Genomic DNA, 18688 nt, shown 5'->3' with positions numbered 1-18688 from the left:
TTTGTATGTTGTTGTGTAGATTTTGTGTATGTTGCTGTGTAGATATTCTGTATGTTGTGTGTAGATGTTGTGTAGTTGTTGTGTATGTTGTTGTGTAGATGTTTTTTATGTTGTGTGTAGATGTTTTGCATGTTGTGTGTAGATGTTTTCTATGTTGTTGTGTAGATTTTGTGTATGATGTTGTGTATGTTGTTGTGTGTAGATGTTTTGTATGTTGTGTGGATTTTGTGTATGTTGCTGTGTAGATATTCTGTATGTTGTGTGTAGATGTTGTGTAGTTGTTGTGTATGTTGTTGTGTAGATGTTTTTTATGTTGTGTGTAGATGTTTTGCATGTTGTGTGTAGATGTTTTCTATGTCGTTGTGTAGATTTTGTGTATGATGTTGTGTATGTTGTTGTGTGTAGATGTTTTGTATGTTGTGTAGATATTCTGTATGTTGTGTGTAGATGTTTTCTATGTTGTTGTGTAGATTTTGTGTATGTTGTTCTGTAGATGTTTTGTATGTTGTTGTGTAGATGTTGTGTGTAGTAAAGAAGCTCCCACTCTGAATTCTATTTCACAAGGCTGTTAGGAGTGTTGTATAACATATAGCGGTGTCAGTGCAGTCATGTCGTCTGCTCCTTGCAATGGGAGCTTCTTCCTGGAATTCTGTATATAGCTGTCGGGGAGACGTCTTTGGCTCACGTCTGCTTGTTTTAAGGGGTTGTAAATCCTCGTTCATCCTATGCATTAAGGTGAAAAAACTTCTGACACTGACCGGCCCCCCATTTTACTCACCTGAGCCCCGTTCGTTCCCTCGGCGGAGATGCGCTCTCCCTCTCTGCCCATTGTCTCGGCTCTTGATTGGATAGATTGATAGCAGTGCAGCCATTGGCTCCCACTGCTGTCAATTAAATCCAATCCAAGTCCTGCATTCCCTCCCATGGGCACGCGATGCGGGGGAGGAGCTACCAGCGCTGCCAGGGGGACCCCAGAAGAGGAGGATCGGGGCCACTCTGTGCAAAACGAACTGCACAGTGGAGGTAAGTATGACATGTTTGTTTATTAAAAAAAAAAAAAAAAAAAACCCTTTAAACTGGATGTACATGAGTAGAATTTATGTTGAACAGGTAATTGCGCTTCATGCCACGTTGTACACAATTTAAATTTATATCATTTTTTTCACACAAATAGAGCTTTCTTTTAATGGTATTTGTTCACCAATAGGTTTTTATTAAAAAACATTTTCAAAAGACTGAACATTTTCAAAAAACAATACCTTTTATTTTCTGCTATATAACATATCCAATAGAAAAGTAAAAAAAAAATTTTTCATAAATTTTGGCCAAAAATAAGCGTATATTGATTGGTTTGTGTGAAGGTTATCGCGTCTATAAACTATGGGATATATACTGGAATTATTATTTCATTTTTTTATACTACTAATGGTGGCAATCAGCGACTTACAATGGTCCTGTGACCCTAACCCTAAGTGCGGAGGGCAATCTGACACTAACTGACACTGGGTGGGAACTGACTAACTGCCACTGACCTCACTAATACAGTGATCTATGATAATACTATACACTGTCACTGTACTAATGACACTGGCTGGAAAGGGGTTAACATCTCCGGGTAATCGAGGGGTTAAATATGTGCAGGGCTTTTTGCTAACTTTCTCTTTGTTTCTTATCCCTACTTTGCGTTCCTATGTACAGTGGAACCAAGACAGGGGGGCTACATTCCTACATACAGTGGAACCAAGACAGGGGGGCTACATTCCTACATAAAGTGGGGCCAAGTCAGGGGGGCTATGTTCCTACATAAAGTGGGGCCAAGTCAGGGGGGCTATGTTCCTACATACAGTGGGGCCAAGGCAGGGGGGCTATGTTCCTACATAAAGTGGGGCCAAGTCAGGGGGGCTATGTTCCTACATAAAGTGGGGCCAAGTCAGGGGGGCTATGTTCCTACATACAGTGGAACCAAGACAGGGTGGCTACGTTCCTACATACAGTGGGACCAAGACAGGGGGGCTACATTCCTACATACAATGGAACCAAGACAGGGGGGCTACATTCCTACATACAGTGGAACCAAGACAGGGGGGCTACATTCCTACATACAGTGGGGCCAAGGCAGGGGGGCTACATTCCTACATACAGTGGAACCAAGACAGGGGGGCTACATTCCTACATACAGTGGGGCCAAGGCAGGGGGGCTACATTCCTACATACAGTGGGACCAAAGCAGGGGGGCTATGTTCCTACATAAAGTGGGGCCAAGTCAGGGGGGCTATGTTCCTACATACAGTGGGACCAAGGCAGGGGGGCTACATTCCTACATACAGTGGGGCCAAGGCAGGGGGGCTACATTCCTACATACAGTGGGGCCAAAACAGGGGGGCTACGTTGTTACATACAATGTGACCATGGAGAACAAATGTAGCCAACCTCTAACAGGAAGCCGGATCGAAGCAGCAGCAAAAAAAAATAATTTAGTGTCACTTTAAAGGTATTTTACTTCCACCAGCTTGTAGCTTTTTCTTAAAGTCTTTACTCACCCGCAATCTATAGATGAACTTTCCCCAAGCATGATGCAGGAGCATAAATCAATGTATCTCATTTGGATATAAGATGTCTCAGCAGTAGGGGCTTCTAGTTCCAAGACTACACTGTCACTAACTCGTAACCCAACCTCTCCGGGTCCCGATCATGTGACACGCTATGGCAGCCAATTGTAGGGACCACATGGGTTTGTTTATAAAAACAAACCTGCGCCCTGTGCTATCATTGTTCTTCCTGAGTATTGCACAGAGCAGCCAGGGGCTGTTAAAAGCAAAAGTCAGAAAGTTAACCCCTTTCACGTCAACCTAACACAAATATTTTTTTTTCTGTGGGGCCGCATATTTTGTCGCATGGCGTGCTCCCAGCACAGAGAGCCCCGGGCCCTGCACTATCAATCGGGACCCAGAACTCCCGATTCCGGGTCACCTGATCACTGTGATAGCCTCTGATTGGCTATCACAGTGGTCAGTCACTGTGAAGCTCGCCACCGTGTTTTCTCGTACATTGTATCTCTCTATCTTTCTCCTAGCAGAAAAAAAAAAAAAAAGTTTGTGTAAAGAAAATAATAATAAAATAAAATACAAAAAATACCTAGGTCAAGGTTTGATCAAGGTTTGGGTCAGGGTCAGTATTTATTTTCGACATTTTTTTTTTTTTTTTTAAATCAGTGTCGGTCTATGTGTGTTTTTAGGTAGGATAAAAAAAAATGCACACTATTGTTTTTGAGCTGTACTCCAGGTACATCATGCAATAACTAACATACACATTAATTTAAGTTGTTCTTTGGTGGAAGGTTATGGTAGTAGCAAGAAATATACAGCTAAATTACGATTTTGGACCAGTTTTCTTTCAATATTAAAAAAAAATAAAAATAAAAAGAGATATCCATTACCCAAATGAAATCCCAGTTTTAATTAAAAAAAAAAAAAAAAAAAAAAAAGCACGGTATAATCCACCTGGGCACACAAAGTAGTTGTGATGATATGTACAGTTTTACTAACACATGTCGGAGTTGCAAAATTGTGCGTAGGCATTAAGATTTGTTTTACCCTTAGGCGGGAAAGGGGTTAAAAAGAAATCACTGTGTTTCAGCGTAAAACACATTTTGTAAAACATTCTTATCAATTTAACTAATTATAATAATAAAACGTATTTAAAATCGTATATGTTTTAAATGTATAAATAAACACAAATATTCAATAATAAAAAAATATTAAATATAATTATTTAAAAAAAATATCTATCTATATATATATATATATATATATATATATATATAAAATTATAAATAGATATATTATATCTATAATATAATAATAATATTTAAATATTTTTTTCATTATTGAATATATGTGTTTATTTATACATATAATATTTGTGTTTATATATATATATATATATATATATATATATATATATATATATATATAGTATATTTATTAAAACAAAATAAAATCCTTCTATGTCCTTAAAAACATTATAAAAACGAGTTGGAATGCAAATTGGCTATCGATGTATAGTAGTCGCCTAGACTTCCATGACCTGTGGTCACAAAGGGGTTGTGCTGTATTTAGGTGGCGGCACTACTTTAAAAGTCTTCCTGCAGATTTTATCTGGGTCATCAGATCTCGGCCATTCCTCTCGTAGTGTACAGTTCATCAATAATTCCCCCCGGCTACATGATTGGCAGGAGGAACATGCCAAGAGGTCGGTGTCACGTCACAGGGACTGGAAATAGAACTTCCCTTATTTAAGACCTCTTCTTAGATGTCTTGGTGTCAGGCCAGGAAGCGGGGGGGAGGTTTTGAAGTATGGATATGATCTCGATCGGCTCTTGTTGCTGCAGAAATATTGTGTACTTATGCATGGGGCACTTTAATCCAGGATTTTCTCAACTAGAGTTCCATAGAACCCTAGGGTTCCTCCAGGGGCTGCTAAGGGTTCAAAGCAACCCCCGCCTCGCCTCTCAGATAAGTTCCCACTCACACCATTGATATTTTTTACCTATCTATAAGGGGGGAATTGTTCCCAGTGACCCTCACACTAATGTATCATGAGTTGTAGATATAGTCATTATTAGCAGGGGTTCCCTAAAGCCTCGTACACACGATCGAATTTTCCGCAGACAAAGTGCCGGACTTTTGTCTGAAAGGCGTGTGCCGGGATCTTATCTTGCATACAAACGGTACACAATTGTCGGCCAACAAACACGAACGTAGTGACGTACTACGTGAAATTTTAAGCTCTTGAGCACCACCTTTTGGGCACCTTCTGCTAATGTCGTGTTTAGTGAGCATCGATTCCGAGCATGCGTGTTTGTACTTTGGACTTTTGTGTGACGGACTTGTGTACAGACGATACGACAATCTCACAACAGACCGCTGTCCGCCGAGAATGTACTAGCCTGATAACCAACATTTGTTGGCGGGAAAGTTGGCCAACAATTGTCTGATGGAGCGTACTAACGGTCGGATTTTCGGCAGTCTGTCATCACACAATTCCCGGACGAAAATCCGATCGTGTGTACGAGGCTTTAGACTGGAAAGTTTTTTTGTTTTTTTTTCAAGGGTTCCTCTGTGTTGAAAAGGTTGAGAAAGGCGACTTTAAACCACTGTTTATCGGACACAAGCACTTTTATATATGAAAAGTTACTTTATGCACTTGTGTGCAGGACATTTGGTGACTTTATTTTCTGGACACTTTGATTTGTTTGTTTATTTTGTGCTTGTCACTTTGTATACTATTGATGTATTCTCAGTGATGTTTCGATAGTAGTGATGGATCTACTTCTTTGAGATGAATTGACACAATATACATTTTTTGATGAATTAGATGTTTATTTTAGTTACCTGTTTATTTTCAGAATTTTATTTTTTGTTTACTTTAGATGATAGCACTGTAACTTTTTTACTCTGCTGCCCCGTACACACGATAGGATTTTCCGACAACAAAACCGTAGATTTTTTTTCCGACAGATGTTGGCTCAAGCTTGTCTTGCATACACATGGTCACACAAATGTTGTCGGAAATTCCGAACATCAAGAACGCAGTGACGTACAACACGTACGACGAGCCGAGAAAAATTAAGTTCAATAGCCAGTGCGGCTCTTCTGCTCGATTCCGAGCATGCGAGGAACTTTGTGCGTCGGAATTGTGTACACACGATTGGAATTTTTCGACAACAGTTTTTGTCGTCTAAAAATTTGAGGTCCAGATCTCAAGTTTTGTTTGTCGGAAATTCCGGCGGAAAATGTCTGATGGAGCCTACACACGAATTTCCGACAGCTAGCTCACATCCAACATTTGTTGTCGGAAATTCCGACCGTGTGTACGCGGCATTAGTGTTCTTACTTTACATGCTATGAAGTAAACCAGTTATTTGCCTAATATGGTAACATATAATTATTGGACTCGTAAAATTATCAGGTAACTTGGAATAGTAGATCGTAAAGGAAGCAAATATTTTCCCCTATGGGTCAGTGAAGGGAGCTGGAATTAGGACTGGAGGAAAAGTATTTGGTGGATCATAGATTGTACCGGACATTTACTAGACATAGGAATCTACCGCCACAGCAATGCAAAAAAGTGGCAACCACAAACTTAACTAGTAAAATAATGTTTTCTAATCCTTTGTAAAGCCAGCAGAGATGACAAGTGTATTTTATCCCTGCAAGAGCCTTCTCATCCCCTGACTTTGTTTCCCTCCAGTGGCCAGACAGGGTTTCTACAGGATCATTATATACAGTGTAACACAGGATCTTCTATTGGATGGGTGTGTGTGTGTGTATATATATATATATATATATATATATATATATATATATATTGCAGTATCTCGCAATAGTAAGTACACCCCTCACATTTGTGTAAATCTTTTCTTCTATCTTTTCATGTGACAACACTGAAGAAATGACACTTGTCTACAATGTAAAGTAGTGAGTGTACAGCTTGTATAACAGTGTAAATTTGCTGTCCCCTCAAAATAACTCAACACACAGCCATTAATTTCTAAACCGCTGGCCACAAAAGTCAGTACACCCCTAAGTGAAAATGTCCAAATTGGGCCCAAAGTGTCAATATTTTGTGTGGCCTCTATTATTCTCCAGCACTGCCTTTAATTACATAGTTAATCAGGTTGAAAAAAAAGACACAAGTCCATTTCGCTCAACCATAAAAATGAATAAATAAATAAAAAATAATATCATACAATCCCATATACACAATCCTATACCCACAGTTGATCTAGAGGAAGGTGAAAAACCCCAGCAAAGTATGATCCAATTTGCTACAGCGGGGGAAAAAAATTCCTTCCTGATCCCCGAGAGGCAAATTTAGATTTTCCCAGGATCAACTTTACCTATAAATGTCAGTACCCAGTTATATTCTGTAAATCTAGGAAATAATCCAGGACTTTCTTATAACAATCTACTGAGCTGGCCAGAACCACCTCTGGAGGGAGTCTATTCCACATTTCACAGCTCTTACTGTGAAGAAACCTTTCCGTATTTGGAGATGAAATCTCTTTTCCTCTAGGCATAAAGAGTGCCCCCGTGTCCTCTGTGTTGATTGTAAAGTGAATAACTTAACACCAAGTTCACTATATGGACCCCTTATATATTTGTACATGTTGATCGTATCCCCCTTAATCTCCTCTTCTCAAAAGTGAATAAATTCAGTTCCTCTAATCTTTCCTCATAGCTGAGCTCCTCCATGCCTCTTATCAGTTTGGTTGCCCTTCCCAGAGTAGACATGTGCAATTCGTTTCGTTCTGAATTGTTTTTTTTGTTTTTTTTTTCTACCAAATTTTCGGGAAAAATTTGTTAATTTGGAAATACCCGAATTACCTGTTTAACAAATGTGTGTGTATGTATGTATGTATATATATATATATATATATATATATATATATATATATATATATATATATATATATATATATATATATAGTGGGGACAGAAAGTATTCAGACCCCCTTAAATTTTTCACTCTTTGTTATATTGCAGCCATTTGCTAAAATCATTTATGTTCATTTTTTTCCTCATATTGTACACAGAGCACCCCATATTGTACACACAGCACCCCATATTGTACACACAGCACCTCATATTGTACACACAGCACCTCATATTGTACACACAGCCCCCCATATTGTACACACAGCACCCCATATTGTACACACAGCCCCCCATATTGTACACACAGCACCCCATATTGTACACACAACACCCCATATTGTACACACAGCACCCCATATTGTACACACAGCACCCCATATTGTATACACAGCACCCCATATTGTACACACAGCCCCCCATATTGTACACACAGCCCCCCATATTGTACACACAGCACCTCATATTGTACACACGGCACCCCATATTGTACACACAGCACCCCATATTGTACACACAGCACCACATATTGTACACACAGCACCCCATATTGTACACACAACACCCCATATTGTACACACAACACCCCATATTGTACACACAGCACCCCATATTGTACACACAGCACCCCATATTGTACACACAGCTCCCCATATTGTACACACAGCACCCCATATTGTACACACAGCACCCCATATTGTACACACAACACCCCATATTGTACACACAGCACCCCATATTGTACACACAGCACCCCATATTGTACACACAGCACCCCATATTGTACACACAGCTCCCCATATTGTACACACAGCACCTCATATTGTACACACAGCACCCCATATTGTACACACAGCACCTCATATTGTACACACAGCTCCCCATATTGTACACACAGCACCTCATATTGTACACACAGCACCCCATATTGTACACACAGCACCTCATATTGTACACACAACACCCCATATTGTACACACAGCACCTCATATTGTACACACAGCCCCCCCATATTGTACACACAGCACCTCATATTGTACACACAGCACCCCATATTGTACACACAGCACCCCATATTGTACACACAGCACCTCATATTGTACACACAGCACTCCATATTGTACACACAGCACCTCATATTGTACACACAGCACTCCATATTGTACACACAGCACCTCATATTGTACACACAGCACCCCATATTGTACACACAGCCCCCCATATTGTACACACAGCACCTCATATTGTACACACAGCCCCCCCATATTGTACACACAGCACCTCATATTGTACACACAGCACTCCATATTGTACACACAGCTCCCCATATTGTACACACAACACCCCATATTGTACACACAGCACCCCATATTGTACACACAGCACCCCATATTGTACACACAGCACCTCATATTGTACACACAACACCCCATATTGTACACACAGCACCTCATATTGTACACACAGCGCCCCATATTGTACACACAGCACCCCATATTGTACACACAGCACCTCATATTGTACACAGCACCCCATATTGTACACACAGCATCCCATATTGTACACACATCACCCCATATTGTACACACAGCACCTCATATTGTACACACAGCACCTCATATTATACACAGCACCCCATATTGTACACACAGCATCCCATATTGTACACACATCACCCCATATTGTACACACAGCACCTCATATTGTACACACAGCACCCCATATTGTACACACAGCACCTCATATTGTACACACAGCACCCCATATTGTACACACAGCACCCCATATTGTACACACAGCACCTCATATTGTACACACAGCGCCCCATATTGTACACACAGCACCCCATATTGTACACACAGCACCTCATATTGTACACAGCACCCCATATTGTACACACAGCATCCCATATTGTACACACATCACCCCATATTGTACACACAGCACCTCATATTGTACACACAGCACCTCATATTATACACAGCACCCCATATTGTACACACAGCACCCCATATTGTACACACAGCACCTCATATTGTACACACAGCACCCCATATTGTACACACAGCCCCCCCATATTGTACACACAACACCTCATATTGTACACACAGCACTCCATATTGTACACACAGCACCCCATATTGTACAGCACCCCATATTGCACCCCATATTGTACACACAGCCCCCCATATTGTACACACAGCCCCCCATATTGACAGAAAAACACAGAATTGTTGACATTTTTGCAGATTTATTAACAAAGAAAAACTGAAATATCACATGGTCCTAAGTATTCAGACCCTTTGCTCAATATTTAGTAGAAGCCCCTTTTGATCTAATGCAGCCATGAGTCTTTTTGGGAAAGATGCAACAAGTTTTTCACACCTGGATTTGGGGATCCTCTGCCATTCCTCCTTGCAGATCCTCTCCAGTTCTGTCAGGTTGGATGGTAAATGTTGGTGGACGGCCATTTTTAGGTCTCTCCAGAGATGCTCAATTGGGTTTAAGTCAGGGCTCTGGCTGGGCCATTCAAGAACAGCCACGGAGTTGTTGTGAAGCCACTCCTTCGTTATTTTAGCTGTGTGCTTAGGGTCATTGTCTTGTTGGAAGGTAAACCTTCGGCCCAGTCTGAGGTCCTGAGCACTCTGGAAAAGGTTTTTGTCCAGGATATCCCTGTACTTGGCCGCTTTCATCTTTCCCTCGATTGTAACCAGTCGTCCTGTCCCTGCAGCTGAAAAACACCCCCACATCATGATGCTGCCACCACCATGCTTCACTGTTGGGCCTGTATTGGACAGGTGATGAGCAGTGCCTGGTTTTCTCCACACATACTGCTTAGAATTAAGGCCAAAAAGTTCTATCTTGGTCTCATCAGACCAGAGAATCTTATTTCTCACCATCTTGGAGTCCTTCAGGTGTTTTTTAGCAAACTCCATGCGGGAACCATCTCAAGGATGATCAGAAGAAATGGACAGAACCTGAGTTCAATATATGAGTGTCACAGCAAAGGGTCTGAATACTTAGGACCATGTGATATTTCAGTTTTTCTTTTTTAATAAATCTGCAAAAATGTCAACAATTCTGTGTTTTTCTGTCAATATGGGGTGTTGTGTGTACAATATGGGGTGCTGTGTGTACAATATGGGGTGCTGTGTGTACATTATGGGGTGCTGTGTGTACAATATGGGGAGCTGTGTGTACAATATGGGGTGTTGTGTGTACAATATGGGGGGCTGTGTGTACAATATGGGGAGCTGTGTGTATAATATGGGGTGCTGTGTGTACAATATGAGGTGCTGTGTACAATATGGGGGCTGTGTGTACAATATGGGGTGCTGTGTGTACAATATGGGGTGCTGTGTGTACAATATGGGGGCTGTGTGTACAATATGGGGTGCTGTGTGTACAATATGGGGTGCTGTGTGTACAATATGAGGTGCTGTGTGTACAATATGGGGTGCTGTGTGTACAATATGGGGTGTTGTGTGTACAATATGGGGTGCTGTGTGTACAATATGAGGTGCTGTGTGTACAATATGAGGTGCTGTGTGTACAATATGGGGTGCTGTGTGTACAATATGGGGTGCTGTGTGTACAATATGGGGTGTTGTGTGTACAATATGGGGTGCTGTGTGTACAATATGGGGTGCTGTGTGTACAATATGGGGTGCTGTGTGTACATTAATAAGGAAAAAAAATGAACTTAAATGATTTTAGCAAATGGCTGCAATATAACAAAGAGTGAAAAATATAAGGGGGTCTGAATACTTTCCCTCCCCACTATAATATATATATATATATTGTAACACAGGATCTCCTACAGGATCAGTGTATGTATTGTAGATCTTTTGTAGCACAGTGTCTTCTAATCCTATTATATTCATATGTGGGAGTGAGTTGGATTTGCTCCCAAAGTTTATATTTCCGTCCTTTCTCCTACTGCCTTTTACCTTTGTTGCTGTCTCTTTTTATAATTTTTTTATTTCTTGTATCCTATTATATGTGATCTTTGTCATTGGACCAACAAATCTTTTAACTTACAGTATCTGATATCAAGAACACAATTCTGAGGAAGTGAGATAAGTTTGCAAAATGTGTTGATTAGGATGTTGAAATAGATAGCAATTTACTTCCAGAGTTGTAACATGTGTACTATGTAATATGAGGAACTACCCAATCTGTCCAATTAATTTGTATCCAATTAGGCATGCTCTTGCACGACATAAATCTAAAGGAGATTTTACTATCAGATAGTTATATGTGTGGTGAGCCTAAGTATCCTGTTTTAATTCTAGTACCTTTGTGACTGCACAGCGTAAAAAGTCTATTGTTACCGTCTTGCTCTTTCTGACTGCAGACGCAGTCATGTAGGCCTTTTAATTATTGTTGTTGTTGTTGTTATTATTTTTATTTGTTGTTATCATTATTGTTACTATTATTATTTGTTTATTTATTATTATTATTATTATTTATTAATTATTGTTATCATTGTTACTATTATTTATTATTATTATTATTATTATTATTATTGTTATTCTTGTTAATTATTACTGCTATTATTTTTTATTTATCATTATTTGTTGTTAATTATTATTATTATTGTTACTATTATTATTTATATATTATTACTATTATTATTATTGTTGTTGTATATTTTACCTTTTTCTGTTTGTATTTGTTGCAGTCTCTAGGCCGGCACACTGAGCACAGCACCTGAAGCTGGCTCCATGTATCCAGAATCCACCACGGACTCCCCGGCTAGACTATCACTGAGACAGACTGGCTCCCCAGGGATGATTTACAGGTGAGTCCCCATCACATACCTGCATGAGCCACACCCACTCTATGTCCAGCTTCATATCTTGGTGTGATCAGGTTTGTACCCAGCCGTGCCTACCTACCTGTACACACGTCTTCGTATCATGAATGTTACCACACCCCTGTTTAAAAAAAAAAATAACAATGTTGCCACTCTTTGTGCACATGGTTTTCCTGCAGTCACTACATTTCCATATATACCGTATATAGAGAAGATTGCAGAGTTCTGTTCAGTCATCAGGACGCACAGTGATTCACTTTTGAACAGAAGGTGTTCAATGTCAGGCGGATGTCGGAAACCGGCAGAACTTAAAGTTGGTTGTAAAGGCTCAAGGTTTGATCCAGCGATGTGCACGAGGGACTCTCCCTCCTAATTGGCTGAGACAGCTGTCAATCACAGCCAGTGAGCCAATAAAATAGAGGGGGTGGGGCCAAGCCACAGCCCTGTGTGTGAATGGACAGGCAGAGCAGCTGCTCAGGAGGGAGCCTGCCTGAGTGCCCCTATTGCAAGCTACTTAAAGTGTAAAGTGTTTATTAGGAGTCACTACGTTTTTCCTCAAGGATTTTCATGAAAAAGGGGTGGCACCCTCGAGGGGGTGGGGCCCAATTTTCACCAATATGTGTGCTTTGATATATTCATGGTTATTATATAGATAGATTAGGACGTGTCTTAGTGTATTTGCACTGTTTTGGTGCTCTCAGCTGAGGGTAACTCGGCAGAAAGGAGGGACCCGGAGCACCGGTGGGGGACCTGAGAAGAGGAGGATCTGAGCTGCTCTATGCAAAACCATTACAGAGAGCAGGTAAGTATAACGTGTATTATTAAAAAATAAAAAATAAATTTAAAGTAGAACACTAACCAAAATGTTTTTATTTTTCAATAGATGGAGGAAAGTTTTCAGACGCATATTGCTATTGAAGCTTTTGTCATTGTCTTTAACCCCTTCTCATCCAGCCCACCGTCTCCCTTCAAATGGGCTATTATCCTTGAGGGGGCAGGAAGATCTGCCTGATCACATGACCTCTGTGATTGGCTGTCACAGTGACAAAGGAGATAGTCAGGGTCCATAAATATTGGGACATGGACACAATTCTAATCTTTTTGGCTCTATACACCACCACAATGGATTTGAAATGAAATGAACAAGATGTGCTTTAACTGCAGACTTTCAGCTTTAATTTGAGGGTATTTACATCCAAATCAGGTGAACGGTGTAGGAATTACAACAGTTTGTAGATGTGCCTCCCAATTTTTAAGGGACCAAAAGTAATGGGACAGATTAACAATCATCCATCAAACTTTCACTTTTTAATACTTGGTTGCAAATCCTTTGCAGTCAATTACAGCCTGAAGTCTGGAACACATAGACATCACCAGACGTTGGGTTTCATCCCTGGTGATGCTCTGCCAGGCCTCTACTGCAACTGTCTTCAGTTCCTGCTTGTTCTTGGGGCATTTTCCCTTCAGTTTTGTTTTCAGCAAGTGAAATGCATGCTGAATCGGATTCAGGTCAGGCGATTGACTTGGCCATTGCATAACATTCCACTTCTTTCCCTTAAAAAACTCTTTGGTTGCTTTCGCAGTATGCTTCGGGTCATTGTCCATCTGCACTGTGAAGCTCCGTCCAATGAGTTCTGAAGCATTTTGCTGACTATGAGCAGATAATATTGCCCGAAACACTTCAGAATTCATCCTGCTGCTTTTGTCAGCAGTCACATCATCAATAAATACAAGAGAACCAGTTCCATTGGCAGCCATACATGCCCACGCCATGACACTACCACCACCATGCTTCACTGATGAGGTGGTATGCTTTGGATCATGAGCAGTTCCTTTCCTTCTCCATACTCTTCTCTTCCCATCACTCTGGTACAAGTTGATCTTGGTCTCATCTGTCCATAGGATGTTGTTCCAGAACTGTGAAGGCTTTTTTAGATGTTGTTTGGCAAACTCTAATCTGGCCTTCCTGTTTTTGAGGCTCACCAATGGTTTACATCTTGTGGTGAACCCTCTGTATTCACTCTGGTGAAGTCTTCTCTTGATGGTTGACTTTGACACACATACACCTACCTCCTGGAGAGTGTTCTTCATCTGGACAACTGTTGTGAAGGGTGTTTTCTTCACCGGGGAAAGAATTCTTCGTCATCCACCACAGTTGTTTTCCGTGGTCTTCCGGGTCTTTTGGTGTTGCTGAGCTCACCGGTGCATTCTTTATTTTAAGGATGTTCCAAACAGTTGATTTGGCCACACCTAATGTTTTTGCTATCTCTCTGATGGGTTTGTTTTGTTTTTTCAGCCTAATGATGGCTTGCTTCACTGATAGTGACAGCTCTTTGGATCTCATATTGAGAGTTGACAGCAACAGATTCCAAATGCAAATAGCACACTTGAAATGAACTCTGGACCTTTTATCTGCTCCTTGTAAATGGGATAATGAGGGGATAACAACACACCTGACCATGGTACAGCTGAGCAGCCAATTGTCCCATTACTTTTGGTTCATTAAAAAGTGGGAGACACATATACAAACTGTTGTAATTCCTACACCGTTCACCTGATTTGGATGTAAATACCCTCAAATTAAAGCTGAAAGTCTGCAGTTAAAGCACATCTTGTTCGTTTCATTTCAAATCCATTGTGGTGGTGTATAGAGCCAAAAAGATTAGAATTGTGTCCGTGTCCCAATATTTATGGACCCGACTTTATTTGCCAGCACACCATGGCTCAACGTAGTAGCGTCCAAACGTATTGTTTATTACATGATCACATCACAAGAACACTGCAACGTTTCGGAGTCACGTAGGACCCCTTCATCGGGCATGCTTCCAAAAAAAAAAAAAGTTTTCCCTTTCAGTGGGGCTGTGCCCGCACTACAAGGGTTAACTGCTGATTTTGCCCTGGACAGAGGAGAAAGCCTAATACTTGCTCAATCCTCCGATCCACTGGCAAATGGCGCTCCCCCCATCGTTTAGAAATGGACTGTTCCTGACGTCCTCACATTCAGAGCAGTCCTATTGGCGTGATGACGTCAGGAACAGTCCACCACTCAAGGCTGCTAGACAACGAGGGGGAGACAGGAGCCACTGGGATGATCAGAGGATCAGGTAAGTAGATCTGCTTTCTCCTCTCCCTTAGACAAAAAGGAGCATCTACCTCTTACAGTGCGGGCACAGCCCCCACTACAAAGAGATTTTCTCGTTACAGCATTCAAATAGCAAACTTCGATTTTACCCCACTAATGATTAGAACATTGAACAAATGTTCTTAAAACAAAAAAAATTCTACCACAATTCTACTAGTGTATGGCCAGCTTAAAGCAGTTATTAACTGCATGTGATTTAAAAAAATAAAATAAAAAAATTATCTGCAAGGCAATGTCATAATGTGCTAGTATGCATCACATACTAGCACATTGTGATAGACTTACCTGAGAACGAAGCCCTCCAGTGCCGCGGCGATGTCACCGCTGAGACAGCTGACATCTTCTTCCCGTCTTCCTTCATGAGTGACCAGGGGCGCGATGACGTCGCTCCCACGCATGTGCGTAGGAGCCGCCGTTTCCGGGAACGTGCTCTGAAGGTCAGGCACTGATAAGTCCATTGTGGTATATATAGATATATATATACAATCAGTACACCTATCAATAGTACGCACATATATACACAATGCAACATTTTACATACATAGTTCAGTCTGGCCCTGTACGCAGAAAAGATTTTTTTTTTTTCTCATGGGAAATTGATTGAATGCGGGGGGACACCTATAAACTCCCAGGATAAGATTGTTTCCTGTTTTCATTGTCATTGCACATTTCAAACCCCCTGAGCTTAAAAACAATAAAAATACAGATGCAGCCAGCAGGAGGAGCCCTCGCCTCCATTTCACATGTTTGAAAAGCTCATCTTAGTTGCTCTACTGAAGAAGTCTATTTACAGAGCTCAGTAGGTGAAAGTGGATCTTCATCTGCCCCCTCTCACCATTTTTATTTATTTTTTTAACCCCTACTTACCAGGTGGTCTGTTGTACACATTTCAGATACTCGCCCATCCAGAGGATCCAGTGTTGTCTCGCTGAGATCCTCTTGTCTTTTGTTCAAGCTCGGTCCCGAGCCACTGTGTTGCTTGTGACGTCAATGAGAGGCCAGCTGGCTCTTCCTGGATTCAGCCTGTGGGCCTCCCGATGACACTGCGCTAGGCACACCCCCCTGCTCCTTTCTGAATGAAGGGCTATTCCTCCTGGGATATGTGACATGTATACCCCGGGAGGCACAGCGAGCACTGATCAATTCATTCTCCTAGGGGAGTGAGGTACACAGTGCGGAGGAAGGGGGGGCTGCACAGTTTTTATCTTAATTAAATTAAAATTGACCCTGAAGCTCTATAGCAGTGGCCTTCAAACTGCGGCCCTTTGCTTTCTTTTATCCAACCCTTGGGGAAATATTCGCCCCACGGTCAGCAACAGTGGGGCATAGTTTCTGCCACTGACACCAACAACAGGACACCTATGATGGGGCACTATTCCTCCCACTGATACCAATGATGGGGCACTATTACTCCCATTGACACCAATGATGGGGCACTATTCCTCCCAACTGACACCAATGATGGGGCACTATTCCTCCCAACTGACACCAATGATGGGGCACTATTCCTCCCAACTGACACCAATGATGGGGCACTATTCCTCCCAACTGACACCAATGATGGGGCACTATTGCTTTCACTGACACCAATGATGGGGCATTATTCCTACCACTGACACCAACAATAGGACACTATTCCTCCCACTTGTGCCTGAAGCTCTATAGCAGTGGTCTTCAAACTGCGGCCCTTTGCTTGCTTTTATCCAACCCCTGGGGCAGTATTTGCCTCACGGTCAGCAACAGTGGGGCATAGTTCCTGCCACTGACACCAACAACAGGACACTAATCCCCCCACTGACATCTATGATGGGGCACTATTCCTCCCACTGATACCAATGATGGGGCACTTCTCCTCCCAACTGAGACCAATAACGGGGCACTATTCCTCCCAACTGACACCAATGATGGGGCACTATTTCTCCCACTGACACCAATGATGGGGCACTATTCCTCCCAACTGACACCAATGATGGGGCACTATTCCTTTCACTAATACCAATGATGGGGCACTATTCCTCCCAACTGACACCAATGATGGGGCACTATTGCTTTCACTGACACCAATGATGGGGCACTATTCCTACCACTGACACCAACAATAGGACACTATTCCTCCCACTTGTGCCTGAAGATCTATAGCAGTGGTCTTCAAACTGCGGCCCTTTGCTTGCTTTTATCCAACCCCTGGGGCAGTATTTGCCTCACGGCCAGCAACAGTGGGGCATAGTTCCTGCCACTGACACCAACAACAGGACACTAATCCCCCCACTGACACCTATGATGGGGCACTATTCCTCCCACTGATACCAATGATGGGGCACTTCTCCTCCCAACTGAGACCAATGACGGGGCACTATTCCTTTCACTGACACCAATGATGGGGTACTATTCCTCCCACTGACACCAACAATAGGACAGTATTCCTCCCCCTTATTGAAAGAGGGAACACGGTCTACAGCCATGGTCAAAAGTTTTGAGAACGACACAAATATTAAATTTCACAAATTCTGCTGCCTCAGTTTTTGTAGATCTTTCTGTCATATATTACTATGGGATACTGAAGTATAATTACAAGTATTTCATAAGTTTTTTTATTGACATTTACATGAAGTTTATGAAAAGAGTCAATATTTGCAGTCTTGACCTTTCGTTTTCAAGACCTTTGCAATTCCCCCTGACATGCTGCCACTTCTGGTCCACACCCTGATTGATGCCCCCCCCCCCCCCCCCCCCCATCCTTGCATAATCAATGCTTGTAGTTTCTCCAAATTTGTGGGGTTTTCTGGTTCACCGCCAAGTTCTCAATGGGAATAAGGTCTTAAGGCCACTTAGTTATGACTTTATGGCAAGGTTCTCCATCATGCTGGAAAAGACATTGTTCATCACCAAACTGTCCTTGGATGGTTGGGAGAAGTTGCTCTCGGAGGCTGTTTTTGTACCATTCTTTATTCATGGCGGTGTTCTTAGGAAAAATTGTGAGTGAGCCCACTCTCTTGTCTGAGAAGCCCTCACACATGAATGGTCTCAGGATGCTTTACTTGTTGGCATGACACAGGACTGATGGGAGCCCCCCCACCTTCTCCAGGCAAGGATTTTTTCCCGGATGCCCCAAACAATCAGGGGATTCATCAGAGAAAATGACTTTCCCCAGACCTCAGCAGTCCAATCTCTGTACCTTTTGCAGAATATCAGTCTGTCCCTGATGATCTTCCTGGAGAGAAGTGACTTCTTTGCTGCCCTTCTTGACACCAGGCCATCCACCAAAAGGTCTTCTCCTTACTATGTGTGCCG

The 18688-nt window shown here is 41.8% G+C and overlaps 1 protein-coding gene across 5 annotated transcripts in view; it reads left to right on the top strand.

The window, feature by feature from the left end:
• KCNAB2 (potassium voltage-gated channel subfamily A regulatory beta subunit 2) overlaps positions 1–18688 on the top strand; it is a 319692-nt gene that overhangs the window by 84661 nt on the left and 216343 nt on the right. For all 5 annotated transcript variants that reach the window (XM_073603686.1, XM_073603683.1, XM_073603687.1 and 2 more), the window contains exon 2: positions 12121–12240. In XM_073603686.1, coding sequence (XP_073459787.1) covers positions 12164–12240 — 77 coding nt within the window. In that variant the 5' untranslated portion in view covers positions 12121–12163. The remainder of the gene's footprint in view (positions 1–12120; positions 12241–18688) is intronic.

This window comes from Aquarana catesbeiana, linkage group LG10 (assembly GCF_042186555.1).
Source record: "Aquarana catesbeiana isolate 2022-GZ linkage group LG10, ASM4218655v1, whole genome shotgun sequence".
Classification (NCBI taxonomy): domain Eukaryota; kingdom Metazoa; phylum Chordata; class Amphibia; order Anura; family Ranidae; genus Aquarana; species Aquarana catesbeiana.
The sequence above is the reverse complement of the archived record's forward strand: the minus strand, read 5'-3'. Positions and strand labels throughout refer to the sequence as shown.